The sequence below is a fragment of the Gavia stellata genome, chromosome 4 (assembly GCF_030936135.1).
Source record: "Gavia stellata isolate bGavSte3 chromosome 4, bGavSte3.hap2, whole genome shotgun sequence".
Lineage (NCBI taxonomy): Eukaryota > Metazoa > Chordata > Aves > Gaviiformes > Gaviidae > Gavia > Gavia stellata.
In genome coordinates this window covers 54,509,280-54,522,637 of record NC_082597.1, presented here as the reverse complement: position 1 = coordinate 54,522,637, position 13,358 = coordinate 54,509,280, and the positions used below count along the sequence as shown (strand labels likewise).

General features: G+C 50.8%; 1 protein-coding gene across 1 annotated transcript; it reads right to left on the bottom strand.

Moving 5' to 3' along the window:
* Positions 1–371: 371 nt before the first annotated feature.
* ARHGDIB (Rho GDP dissociation inhibitor beta) lies at positions 372–9,084 on the bottom strand. Its single transcript, XM_059816659.1, has 6 exons — positions 8,988–9,084; positions 5,165–5,359; positions 4,499–4,582; positions 3,576–3,652; positions 2,102–2,165; positions 372–1,167 (listed from the first exon to the last, which is right to left on the bottom strand). Exons 2-6 carry the CDS (start codon positions 5,340–5,342, stop codon positions 968–970), a joined length of 603 nt encoding a protein of 200 aa, XP_059672642.1. The 5' UTR covers positions 5,343–5,359; positions 8,988–9,084; the 3' UTR covers positions 372–967.
* Between the last annotated feature and the right edge of the window lie 4,274 nt (positions 9,085–13,358).

Below are 13,358 nucleotides of genomic sequence, written 5' to 3'. Positions count from 1 at the left end.
TTCCCTTGTGCTTGGCCAGCGGGGCAGCCACTGGAACATGCAGCTCTTCCATTGGCTCCGGTGAACAGCTGCCATATTAAGCATTAAACATGAGAAGGCCACGTTATAGCCCCCTGAGCTCATCCAGTTGCTACCCAGGATGAGAGGTGGGGGCTGCCTACCCCCATCATGGGCCAGACTTTGGGCTTCAAAGAAGGATTTATGAAACCCCTGAAGGAAGCAGCTCTGAAATAATTTGCCTATAGAGTTAGGCTGATGTTTTGAAGGAGGAAGGCTATTTCCCTTCTGAAACATGCTCTTCAGCCTTCCTAGGTTCTCTACATCCACCTCACTGAAAAACATACTCCAGAAAAGAATGTGACACTCATGCAGAAAAGAAGAAACAAACTGGTTTTATTCTTGGGACACTGAAGTCTTGTTACAGCATCTAGCTGCATTCCCCCGGACTGGTTTTGCCTGCACAAGGATGGATTTTAATGGGGTAGGGCACCAGATACAGACCAGGAGACCATCACGGGAGGTAAGTAACCATTTACAATGAGTCAGAGCACATGGCAAGTGTTACTCAGGTAGGGATTTTCCAGGGACCAGTCTGCCCTGCCAGGTGATCTTGTTTCCTAGAAAAGGCACTTCTGGGACCGGAGTTGGTACTGGAGAGAGAGAGGCAGCAGGAGGAAGTGCTGGGAGAGAGGGAGGGAGATGCTTCCCAATTTAACCCATTATGTGTCATGACGGGGCAGTGGTGAGAATGGACAGTTATTTTCAGTGTATCAGAAGCAGCAGCAAAGGCCGCCTGCAGGCCTGTGCATCAACCGAGGCTGGCACAGAGCCCCAACGCCCATGGGAAGGGCTGCCAGGGCTGTGGCCAGCTGTGGTGGCAGGAAGGAGCAGTGTGGTGGGCATGGCCCACCTGGAGACTGGTGCAGGAGGCAAGGGGATGGGAAGGGGGAAGGCAAACTGGGTAAACTCATTCTGTCCATTCCTTCTTGATGGACAGGTTCCACTCCCAGGTGAGATGGTCATGCTTGTCGTCATCCGTGAAGAAGGACTTGTTGTGATAGGTACCTCGAGCCAGCATACCCTTAGGAGCCTCCTCAATAGGCGTCAGGAACTCGTACTCCTCTGGCCGTGGCCCGTAGCTGCCAACCATGAATGTGGCTTTGTCCACTAGGAGAAAACAATCCACAAGGGATGAGCCCCTCAGGTGGGGAATGATAAAGGAGAGAAGAAGCCACAAGCATGAGCACAGATCACAGACAAAAAGGAGATGGTAGGGAGAGAAAGGGACAGTCCATGTCAGCAAGGGGAAGAGAATCACTGGGAAAAGTGGGTTAGTGAAGCAGAAGGACAGCTGGAATGATAAATGGATGGACGGGCAGATAGACAGGCAACTCAATCTGTACCCTCTCACATATATGTGCTGCTGGAAGGGAGTGGGTACACCCCGCATATGGCTTGAGATCTCTCTTGATTCCCCGCCACTTCTGTCTTCTGGTGAGAAGACACCACTTAACATGTGCTGAACAGGATGCTGGAGCCTTAGAGGTGGTTGCATGCAAAAATGCACGTGGGATGTGTATGCAAAATGGGACTTTCCTCTGCCTTGTCCAGGCATTGCACAAAGTGGAGACATCATGGGCAAACACAGGGCTCCACTGACAGCAGCAAGCTTTGTAGAGCAGCTCTGAATTTTACCAAGTGCATCTGGAAGAGCTTTCAGTGGGTGGGAAGCTCCACATGGGCTGAGCTACTCTACAGGGGGCAGGGGAAAGCGAAGAGCTCTGTATGGAGAGGAAATCTGTAGGAAGCACTGTCTAAACAGTGTCTCTGGGGACTTTGCCACTGCAGACAGTGGTGTAGCATACAGATACCAGAGATGGCTCGTATTGAGTTCGCACAGGAACAGGAAACAGTTGGCCTGGGTGATGCAGAGTGGAGGCTAATGCACTCTGCTGAAAAGTCTCGCCTCCTGTGGGGTGGGGTGGCCCTCGGGGCCAAGGGAGGCTCTGTCCCAGCCCAGAGCTGCAGGAACACTTCTTTGAGCAGAGAGAACATGGTGGTAGGACCACTGGTGTGCAGGGCACAAAGGTGTCTTACTCACCCTTCACCCCTGTCCGGTAGGTGTGCTGCACATATTTCAGTCCCGAAACAATGTCCCTGTTTACCTGCAAGAAGTGTCCAGAAGTAAGCGTCAAGGGAAGGGGTTTGGTTCTGTATCTGCTGGTTTTCTCTCTCCTTAGAGACATACCCATCTTGGCTGCCTACACCACTGCTCTCAAAGGCGCAGCACAGGACCCACTGTAGGGTCCTAACATGATTTCTCCACAGGCACCTGGAGACCTACAGCATCCTTTGTGCATCTCCTGCACTTCCTCATCCTTTCCCTGACTTTGAAGCTGACTGGAGCACATCAGTCAGCTTCGCAAGACAGGCTGATGAGGACAAAGAAAAGTGAAGCAGGGAGTTCCCAGTTAATAATTTCCTCACTGAAAACCAGACATGGGTGACTAGAGTCATCCATCCAGCACCAACGGGTGAGCAAGATTAGCTGAGCACTCCCAGCTGCCCTCTAAGCTACATGGGGAGCTGGCAAGTTTCTCCTCAAGAGACAGAGGGACACAGTTTTGTTCATAATCTTTCCTCACATCTCCTATGGATAGCTTGGATGTATCCCTTGCTGTCCCCCTGCAGCATACACTGCCTCCCTGCAGCACTACTTAATCTGGAAACAAGAAGGGTAGATCTTTTTACATCCCAGGGGAGAAATCACATGGTGCCAACTCTTACCAGCCTTGGGACTGAGGGAAGGAGTTAGAATAACTTGTCTGGCTCCAGGTGTCTCCTGTCAACAGGGCTCAGATACAGATGGAAATATTTCATAGCACAAATGAGAGCTGGAGTTGTCTCTGGGGACAAAGTCATCTCTGAGACAGCAAGCAAGCCTCAGAGAAGAAGGGAAATCTTTCCAACAGAACCCACAACATTAACACTTTCCCTCCTCTGTTTCAGGAAAACTATCCTCCTTCCCTTTTTGCCTTTTCTGCCAAAGCCAGCTTTGTCTGCAGCAAATGTGTGGAGATGATCACTTCAGTGCTGGATGCCACAGTGTAGTGTGGCCAAGTTTCATTTTCAGCTGGAAAGAGAAGAAGTTCCTGACACACTGGTTAATGGGAGAGGGGAGAAATGAGCCCATTTGGTATATCGTGATCCAGAACAACTCTGGTATCTTCAGCCAAATGCTACAGTATTAAATCTTTTTTATGCATACATGAAGCCCAGCAATGCAGACTGAAACAATATTTTATGGAAAGCCATTATCTCTTCTGCTCCTTGTCCATTTCCACTTCGTGTGAATTAAAGATTTTCTGGTGGCTAAAAAGCCAAGCCAAACTCAGCCAAAACTACCCATCTGGCTTCCAAATCACCTGTTGTTCACCATTGTGGGTGGACAGAAAGCAACTTCTTCCAAGGGGTGAGCAAGCAGAAGCAATTTCCTGGAAAAGACCCAGTCCCTTGTTGAGCAAGTGACTGGCCTCAGCAACTGATGAGAAGCAACAGGAAGGAAAACAACTCACTCTGAAGTGGATCTTAACTCTATATTCCACTCCTTCCTTTAATACGAAGGTCTCTTTCTTGAGTGCTTCAAGGTCACCTGTAAGGAGAGGATCAAGCTGTTAGCTAGAGGTGTCACAGCAAGAAGAAACCACACACGGTGGGATGGGGCTGGGGTTGGTGTCAGAGGTGAGAATCCCTTTAAAAGATGGCACACCTGCAAAATGAGTATACGGAGGTCTGTATAAGCAATTGCACTGTGAGAGCACGTACACAGAAATGCCTGGGCGTACATACGTGTCTGCATTCACATCTATGAAGATAATGACTAAACAAACACAGGTCTGGGCACATATACACAAAGATATTTATGCGCAGACTCATTGGGCATCTGCAGGAGCGTGTGCGTGCTTCATCCATGCCCAGCCCCAGGCTGGTGTGAGCAGAGCATGTTTCACAGCTCCTGCCCAGCTTGTGAGGCTGCCCAGGCTCTGCAGGGCTCTGCGTGGTTTCAGTTGAACAGGAAGCCTCTCTGCTCCTCCGGGCCCAGCTTCCTCTCTCTGCAGAAATGCCCGTATAAGGTGAAGCCTGGTTCTCTCCCCATGTCCCCAGGAGCCGGAACTGCAGTATTGCTCGATTCTGAAGTTTCAAAACAGCTCGTTACCCAAAAACATACACATCCCTTGTGCTCATGAGGTGTCATTGAAAGGAAGTAAGAAGAGAAGGCAGGAGAAACCCAGGAGCTCCTAGACCCTTGACACTCTCTTCAATTACATCTCCTTTTCTTTTTCATACGTGTATACCTTAAAATAAGAAACAAGGCTAAGATGCCCTCGGAGTTTCTCTAAAACTCACTGTAGCATCCCAAGGACAAACCCCCTTTGAATTTTAAGCATGCCAGGGCTTTTGCTTGTTCCCCTCTGTACCAAGGACAGTCTGTGCCTACCTGTAAGGTCCATAGTGATCGGTCCTGGAGCAGAGTCACATACCAGGGTGAGTCGGGTGACCACCACGTTGGGAGCTGTTGGGTCTGCAGGTAGGAAAGTCAGGGGGAAGCTGTCAGCTTGCAAAATTAAATGCAGTGAGAGGGGAACAACACTGAAGAAACAGGGTTGCTTTCCCACACAGAAACTGCACTTCATGAAACACCCAGTAACGCCAGGCTTCTCTTAGCACAATAGGACCACACATCTACCCCAGTCCTTCAGCATGGATCCCTCCAGCCTCCATCCCAATACCTGGAGGAGGTCTTTCCACTACAGAAGACTCCCCTCTTCAGATCATTCTGAGCAGCAAGGCCCCCTTTCATCATAGGCTGGTCTCCTCACGTTTCTAACCCCTCAGGAGTCCTCTAAGGCCCACACACCTCCCACCACAAGTCCCTTTCCAATGCCAGCACTCTCTAGTAACCTTACACTTAATGCTCAGAGCATCCTCCCTGCTTCATTTACATGCATCCCTCCACCTGCCCATCCCCAGTCCTCCAGCAGAAGCAGTGCATGTGCCTGGTCAAACAAGCTCCCTCTTCTTTGAGGGCACCTTGCCCCATCCCCACAGCACACTGCTGCTAAGCATGTCTCCAGTCCCTTCCCATCCATGTGCCCCAGCCTACCTACTACCACAGGTCCATCTCCCAGCAGGGACTTCTTGTACTTAGCGAGGCTTTCATCATCTTTGTCCAACTCTTGAAGCTCCTGCAGGGTTTTCTGGGGAGGAGGTTTGTAGTTGAGTTTCCCATCCAGCTCATCATCATCTTCCTCCACATGAGGTTCTTGGGTCTTCTCAGTCATGGTCACTTGGACTTGGTCTGGGTAACAGAGGAAGAGGCAGTCAATGGGATTGCTCTGCAGGAGGGTAGCATCCCTGGGGGCACTCAATCTGGGCACAGCGTGGTTCAGTCCCACGGGCAAGGCAGGCACCCACCCAGCACCGAAAGCCGCGCAAATTACAGGCAAATGGCGACGGCGATCGTCTGCAATCCGCACACTGTCATGCTGATATTCTGGCTTAAACACAATCCCCCCCTGCCCTCCCTGCAGGCACCACATGCACACACAGACCTACACTATTCTTCCCTCCCAGGGAGGAGGTGCGGGAGCAGAGGCTGAAACCAGAGTGATTTACAGCCGCTCTGCAGCATGGTTGCTGGCCAGCTTGTAATCAAGCCACCGTACAAGGTTTCAGTGCTCGCCAGCTACCTTGCACAAAGAGCCGCTGCCACACACAGACATGAAAAAAGCCAAGGCCAGAGGTTTCATTCACCGTCTCGTAACAGGTTAAAAGCCACGGTCAGGCAGCATTTCATACAAAGATGAAATACCTGACAGCAGCTCCCTTATATTAGCAAGCTAGCTGAAGCCCTCAAGGAAACGCATTCGCTACAGCCTATCTGCTAGCCTTCCCAGTGCTTGCTCCCAGGAACAGCTCACTTCACGCGTCGATCAGGTCTCCTTCCCATTGAGGAAGAAAGTGCAACGGTGACCGCATCCAGCCCGGTTGCAGGGCAGCCCTGCATACCTGTGCTGCATCAGCGGGGCTTATTGGAAAGGAGAGGCAGGACGGCTAGAGCCCGCAGCCAGGTGGCCAGCATGGCTGGGACATGCGCCACTGAACACAGGAGGACAGCAAAGCTGCTTGGGTGGCATCCCAAATGGGAGCCAGAGTGGGGAGAGATCAACTGATGGGCAGCCAGGCAGAGGGCAGGGAATGGGGAACAGGAGACAAAGGCAGGAGAGGTGAGCAGTGGCGTGCCAGGTCCCCCTTAGTCAGCTGCCTGCCTCACAGAGCCAGCCACATGGTCCTAGACACCTTCCCACTCTTCAGAGAAAGGCTGAAAAACAGAGCAGTGCCCTACTGCAGTGGTGGCTGTCACAAAAGGCCAAGGCATTCCTTGCCATTTGGCAGCAAGAGGATTTGGTCGAGCTACACGGATCATTCAGTTCACTTCAGGTTATCCTTATATTAACTCCTTCTCGGAGTCTGTTCCTGCTAAAAATTCCCCTTTTCCCTGCTTATTTGCAATTTCCCCAGTAAGCCCTTTATCCCTCTCTGCAGCTGTGGCCTTAACATTTGCCCCTGCTCCCAAAAGTTAAATTGGGGGCTAGCGGGATACTTTTCTCATTCATTAAAACAAAAAGGAAATACAAAAAAAAAAAATATATGCAACAGTTCAGGGTGAATCAGCAAGCGGAATCAGGCAGCAATGAGTAATATGCAGGCCTCCAAGTGCAATTCCAGTGGGGAAAAAAGAAAATCAAGGAGGGGTATATTGGCATGTTACAAAGGGACAGAGAAGGAGAGAGCAGCACAGGAACAAGAAGACTCAGTCCAGCATGTTAATGGGCAACAGCCCTGATGCAAGACTACTTTGCAATGGCATTTTGTGGTGAGTCAGGAACTAGTGCAGAGCAAGCAGCTGGGGAATAAAAGGGAAGCCCAACTCAAATGGACAGGAAAGAAAGCACGTCCTAGCGGCTGAGTGACCTTGGCTGAGTTCATGCCCAGCCCTAGGAGTGTGAAGGACCTACGTACCATGGGAAAGGCCCTTGAGATTGTCCTCATGAGGAAGGACACCAGAAGCTCCCTCATGAAAGCAACGGTTGCTCATGCCCCACTGCTCTGCAGACCCAGCACAATCATCTTACAAAGCCTCACGATCCCCTCAGTGCCATCCCACACTCGGCACAGGAAGAGGACATGATGAGCCATGGCAGCCACCGTCAGGTCTTGCCTTCCACTTGGGCTCCAGCTGCAGATCTGAGTCATTTCCACTCTCCTGAGCTCTCTCGCGATACTAGGCTGCATCTGCCCCCACCTCAACCACAGAGCAGAGCTGCCTGCCTGCCCCCATCCTCCACAGGGGGTTTTGTGGTTTATCACAGCAGAGGAAGAGACCCAGGTGATGGAGAGAAAGATCTCTGGCCACAGGCAGAGAAAAGGCAGAGAGTCAGGGCTGGATCAGCTGGTTGTTCCCCATCCCTCAGACCTTCCCTTTGCTTCACACATGCCACAGAGAATTTCCCTGCCAGCCCGTGGGGGCGGCTTACTTGAGGGGGGGTGCTTTTAGGTTCTGAAAACCTCCCGGAGAGGTAGACAGGCAGCCTGCTGTGCCAACAGCCAGAGCCTGCTGGGGAACAGCACCAGCCAGGCTGTCTGGGCTGAACAACCCCTGGCTCACACGTGTCTCAGGATGGCACCTATCAGACCCAGTTCTGGCATTTCTCCCCAAGTTGTGGACCTGGCCCTGCTTTCCTGCCAAATTCCCAGGCAGGAGGTGACCAAGAGGAAAGTTCACATCTCAGCTGTCCCTACTTCTACTCACTCCAGCTCTGGGACTGGTCCCCTCTGCAAGCTGAGATATGCTACTGGGCTCAGGCACCGGCACCTCCCCAGAGTGAGCATGTTGGTACCCAACTGTGGGGGTCCCTGGGCTCCTGTATCACTGCCCAGGCCAAGGGCTGGGCTAAGATGGAGACCGCCATGGCCTCAGGCCATGAGCCTCATTAAATATGAGAAAATTAACCCTATAAATGCTCTACGCAAGGAGAAATTTGGGTGATTTTTGCCCTGCCCCACCACATTTTTCTTCCTTTCCTGCAGCCCCAACCCGCAGTTGTGCATCACCTGCACCTCTGAGGCCTGGCAGCACCCACAAAGCAGCAGGGAGAGGGGCAGGGGCAGCACTAGGGACCCCTGCCAGAGAGAGAGATGGCTGCAGGAGGCAAAGGAGTAATCATGCCCTGCCAAGGGATGCCAGGGTCTCTCGGCTAGGCTCTGCCTGTGCCGGGGGTGGGTGGTTGCCCTCGCACCTGCAGCAGGAGGGGGCAGGAGACGTGGTGGATGGTGGACACCTCCTTGCCCCCTCCATGCCGCCACGGGGCACAAAGAGCGATGTCACAGGGTCATCATTTTATTTGCCCTCCCCCTGTGCATCAAATTCACTCCCCCAAACCACCCCCTGATCGAAGGCTTATCTCGAGGAAGCTGGTTTGGCAGGGAGGAAGCAATCTTCCGCGATGGGGGAGAAACACACCGGCCCCACGAGCACCCCCGGCCCTGGCCTCCCCATCCCACCTCCCTGGGGTGCCAGAGCAGAAAGGGAGTCCGTTGCCCAGCCACCCCCGGGGACCGCCGGGTACCACTCCGCAGGGACACACCCGCCGTCACCCCCCGGGGACCTTCCCGCCACTCCGGGGGCGCGGGGGCTGCCTCCCCTTCCTCTGCCCCTCCACCCCATCACAGTGCGGAGCCCGACTTACCCCTCCGACGCAGGCAGGGCCCTGCTCGTCTCCCCGGGCAAGGCTGGGCAACGGAGCCAGCCACCGGCAACAAAGGCGCAAAGTTGCGCGGCGCCAGGGGAGAGCGATCGGGGTGCGCCCGCTCCTCTCCCCCTGCCCGGCTCCCCCCGTCCTCCCCTCGCCTGGGCTCGTACTCACCGGCTGAGCGGCGCCTGCGGCCGGGGTCCTCCTCTGCTCTCAGCGCTCAGCTTTCAGCTTAGGCAGTTGGAGCAGGAAGGAAGTTGGTGAAGAGAGGAAAAAAAAAATAACACTTACACGCAAAAAAAAAAAAAAAAGGCAGCCTCCGCCACCACCAGCCCACTCGCAGAGGACGCCTTGCGCGGCCCCGCATGCTGCAGCGCTCCGTCGGCTGCCTGCCCCGCTTTGTCTGCGCGCCCGCCCGCCCGGCGCTGCGCTCTCTTTGCGCAGCGGTGCGCAGGGCTTTGTCTGCGGAGGAGAGCCCGGCCAGGGACGCAGGAGTGTTCCCCGTGCGCGGCTCCGGGCTCTCGGTGCCGCCGCTGCGAGCGGGGGTCTTTGTTTTTCAGCCCTAGCTTTTATTTTGTTTATTTTCCTGGTGTAATTTAGGTCGATTTCAAAAGCTGGCCCTGATTTATACAGATTAAAATAAGTGGAGAATCAGGTTGAGTGCATTCCTGCATACATGGGGGGGGATGTGCAAACGGGGGTGATTGCAGATGAGCCTCTTTTTTCCTGGTTACCACATTCTACCTGCTGCACTTAATCAGCTAATTGTTCCCAACTCCCAGCCATTTTCACACAAGCAGTTTCAAGGATCAGCTATCTCAGGAAAAACAAGTTCTCATTTCCCAGGGATGCTTAAATGATCAGAAAGATTTTACACCACTTCCTCTCTGAAATATCAGCAGATTTTCTCTTTCTTTTCCTCTCACGGAGTGCCCACTTAGTTCTTCAGTCACATAAAGCCTTCACACACACAATCCTTAGTGCAGAATTTAAGAACAAATCAGATCATTGGTGTGCAACCAACAAATCCGGATCTGCAATGACTGATAGACTGCTCTTAATGCATTTGCAGAAGCAAAATAAGCAAAGCAAATTTATTGTCAATGGGCTTAAATTCACAGATCCTCATGTCCATTAGAAAACCTTTATCGTACACAAATTTTTAAAGGTTGCAAACAACTGAGTAAGAGGGCTCTCCTTCAGGGATGAACAGATCTCAGAAGAGGGGGACTGATTTTCCCAGCCTTTCATTGCTTTCATTTAGGCTATGGGTGGCACTTTGTTTCTGACCTCATGCATTTCAAGGGACAAACAAAGCATATGTCTGGCTGGCAGTGGATTTCCATTTAGCAGGGGCTGTAGCCTCAGAAACATTTTAAGCCTCCATGAATTAGCTTCACCACCGAAAGAAATTACGTTATTCTCTGCTGCTCTTTTTCACTCCTACCACTAACCCTCCCTGTGGGCCAGCACAAGAGAACTGAGTTGAATACAGCACTGAGCCGAGTTTAAAACATACCTGGCAAAAAAATGTAAGCAAATGCATAAGTATATACCAGTGAGTTTTAAACCCTGATAGGCTTCCCAATGGCCAAATGTGGCTAAACCCTGTGCCAGCACAAGGGAAGGAGCTGTGTGAGATAAGGATGGGGAAAGGACAGAGCAAATTCTTTCAGTGACAGTTATGGTGGCTTAAATTGTTCATGTGAACAGTCCTGGCCTGGGAAAGGTGTGAAGAGTTGGATGTGTTAATTATGGGGAGCTTTGAGGAAATGGTCTTGTTAAGCAGCCCCTGCGTCTTGTACATCAACTTCTTGGTTTCCGTGCTGTCTGGACTTACTCTCTGATTTCAGTAGACTTCCTAATTTGTACTGGGAGACCAGAACACCCTTTTGGCTGGGAGGTGTGTGGGTCGAGGTTACCGTTCGCTCATGGCTTGGCTTGAGAGTTCCTTGGTTTTAACGGCTGTGTACAGAGACATCAGTGCAATCATAACTCTAGCGTTACTATGATCATTTTTGCTGGAGGATAGTATGGTTTAGCGTTCTCTCATTTTTTTTTTAGTTGGAGATAAATACCAGACTGCCTGTGTCTTTGTGTAGCTATTTGCACACTATTTCTAAATGTGTGTGAGCATACATCAAGACCAGTATATCCATAGATGTGCATAGAAGTGTAGGGATGTATAGCTGTGTGCCACAATAGGTATGTACACTCAGCCTATATTGGCACATCTGCCTAGCATGCAAGAGAAACAGATTTTACTCCTGGATTAAAAATTAGCCAGTATGTAATCATGGGCGAATCATGTCATTGCTCTGTGCTTCATCTTCCTATTGGTAAGAGGGGTGAGAAGGAGCTGCAGACGTTGGATATGCACCATGCCGAGCAGATGGGAGCTTAGAAGCCAGGCATCATCCTTTGGGTCAGCATATCCAACATCCCTCTGGGGAACCATGTCACTGATCTGCTGGAAGAAAGGCAAGTTTTGAAAGAAAGGCAGGTTTTGAACTGCATTGGAGCGGAACATCACAGAAGGCAAATCCCTACCAATGAGTATTTCATCTCTGACGAACTGATGCCATGCAATGAAGATCTTTTGGCAGACATTGTCCAACCCCAGCCAATCCTTGTGTCTGTGACAGAAGGAGGCAAGGACAGCAGCTAGAGTGTACCTGCTACATTGCAAAGGAAATGGTAGTATTTCAAATGTGTCATTAGTTGGAAAACAATATTTTCTACTTAAAATATTATTATTATTAGGTCTTATTTACTTTGTCCCCAACGATCACAATTAGTTGTACAATTAGTTGACCACATTAATACGTGCAATCAACCACTAGTGTCTAAACTTACTTCAAGTAAATAGCCAAAAGCTTACGCAAATTTTGAAATGCATACCCTTCAACTACACAACCTTTACTCTCAACAGTTATATGTCTTCTGTAGCACTTTATTGGCCCCAACAAATCTTGAGATTTTTTAAAAATTGTAAGATTAAAAAAAATTAGGCATGGCATTTTTTTTTTTTTCTATTTATATTTGGATTGCTGCCATAAGCTCTCCAGCATTTCTGGGTTTGAATTTTCTAGATAGGTGGTACATTGCTGCTGCGTGCTGGTAAATGTCATCTCCATGTTCTGCAGAAGAAGAAAGAGGCTGCATTTGAGGAAAGGAACTATTTTACGGCCTTTAGAAGCAACTAATTCAGGAAACCATCACCTGTTAGAATCCTTTACTTTCACCTATTCTTTAAGTCCAAAACTTTCTAATTTGGAGCTGAAATTTCCCAGGCTGGAAGCTCTGGGGGGAAAAATAAATAGAGATTTTAGTGTGGGCAGGGAATCCATTTTTGTAATTGTAAGAGGTCCAATACGGTAATATTTTTTTCTACTGCCCTTGTAAAGTGGTTTGTTTTGGAGCTTCTCATTTGCAGTTGCACTGAGTTTAGTACATAGTGTTACTAACTCACAGTACTCTCTAATGAATAATGGTGCCGAATCCTGTCACTGTCATGAGCTTTGCCTCCCCCTCAAGCTTTTTGCAGTCTCTGGGAAGACTGCAGTGTATCACTGGGAAGACACCTTCGTGATGCAGCAAATTCATTGCAACAGCTGCTGCAAGGTAAGTGTCAGTTTTGGCCGTGGGTGCCCCCCAGGTGGATGTCCCCAGATGGTGTCCCTCACTATGTACAGAGATCCTTTCTCCTGCAGAGATGAGAGGAGGTAATCCGGGCCTGAGGCAGTCACAAGGTGATGAGCATGGGAGAAGGTGACAGGTCAGAAAGCTCAGACACGAGGCCTTTCCCTGCCATATGAGGGGGTATTCACTGCATCACAAGGTGCCACCCAGCTCCTTGGTAAACCAGTGCTGCCTCCTCCACCTCCCAATTAAGCAGGATAAACAGGGGGATGCAGCCTGCGAAGCACGAATTGATTGCGCGTGAATAAAATGCAGGCACAAGGTGTCCCAGGATTTGCTTTAAAAGGCAGCATCCTAAGGTTGATCCTGTTGTGCCTAGCACACATGGTGCCCGTCTTCTTCCTACTCGGTGCCACTCACCCCTCCTAAAGTGCTGCAAGGGAGTGTGCAAGCCGACAGGGTGGGAAGGGAGGAAAGGGATGGGGGCTAGACACGGTGCTGAGCAAGGGAGTCAATATTCAACATGCAGAGCAAGGAGGAAGAAGGCACTTTGGGGTGCAGCCACAGAGCCCCTGGTAAGGGTTTAGCTGGGTTTCCCACACCCTGATCCCGTGGCAATCCCTTCAAACCACCTGGCCACAGGAGTTGAGGTCTTTCAGCTGGGCGAGGAGCTGACCCTCAGAAAACGTGACTGGGTGCTCCGTCGCTCCAGCTCCTCCAAAAGAGATTTCTTTGAAAGATGGAGGGAAGATTGCAGATTTAATGCTTGCCTAAGGAGCTTTCAGGCCTGTTAAAGTGCTAATCCCATAACCCCCATCTCCAGCCTGAAGGTGCGCAAAGACTTCACATGTCACTTCTGGATGACTCAACTCCCCTGGGGGAGCCAGGGGAACAGCAAAACAG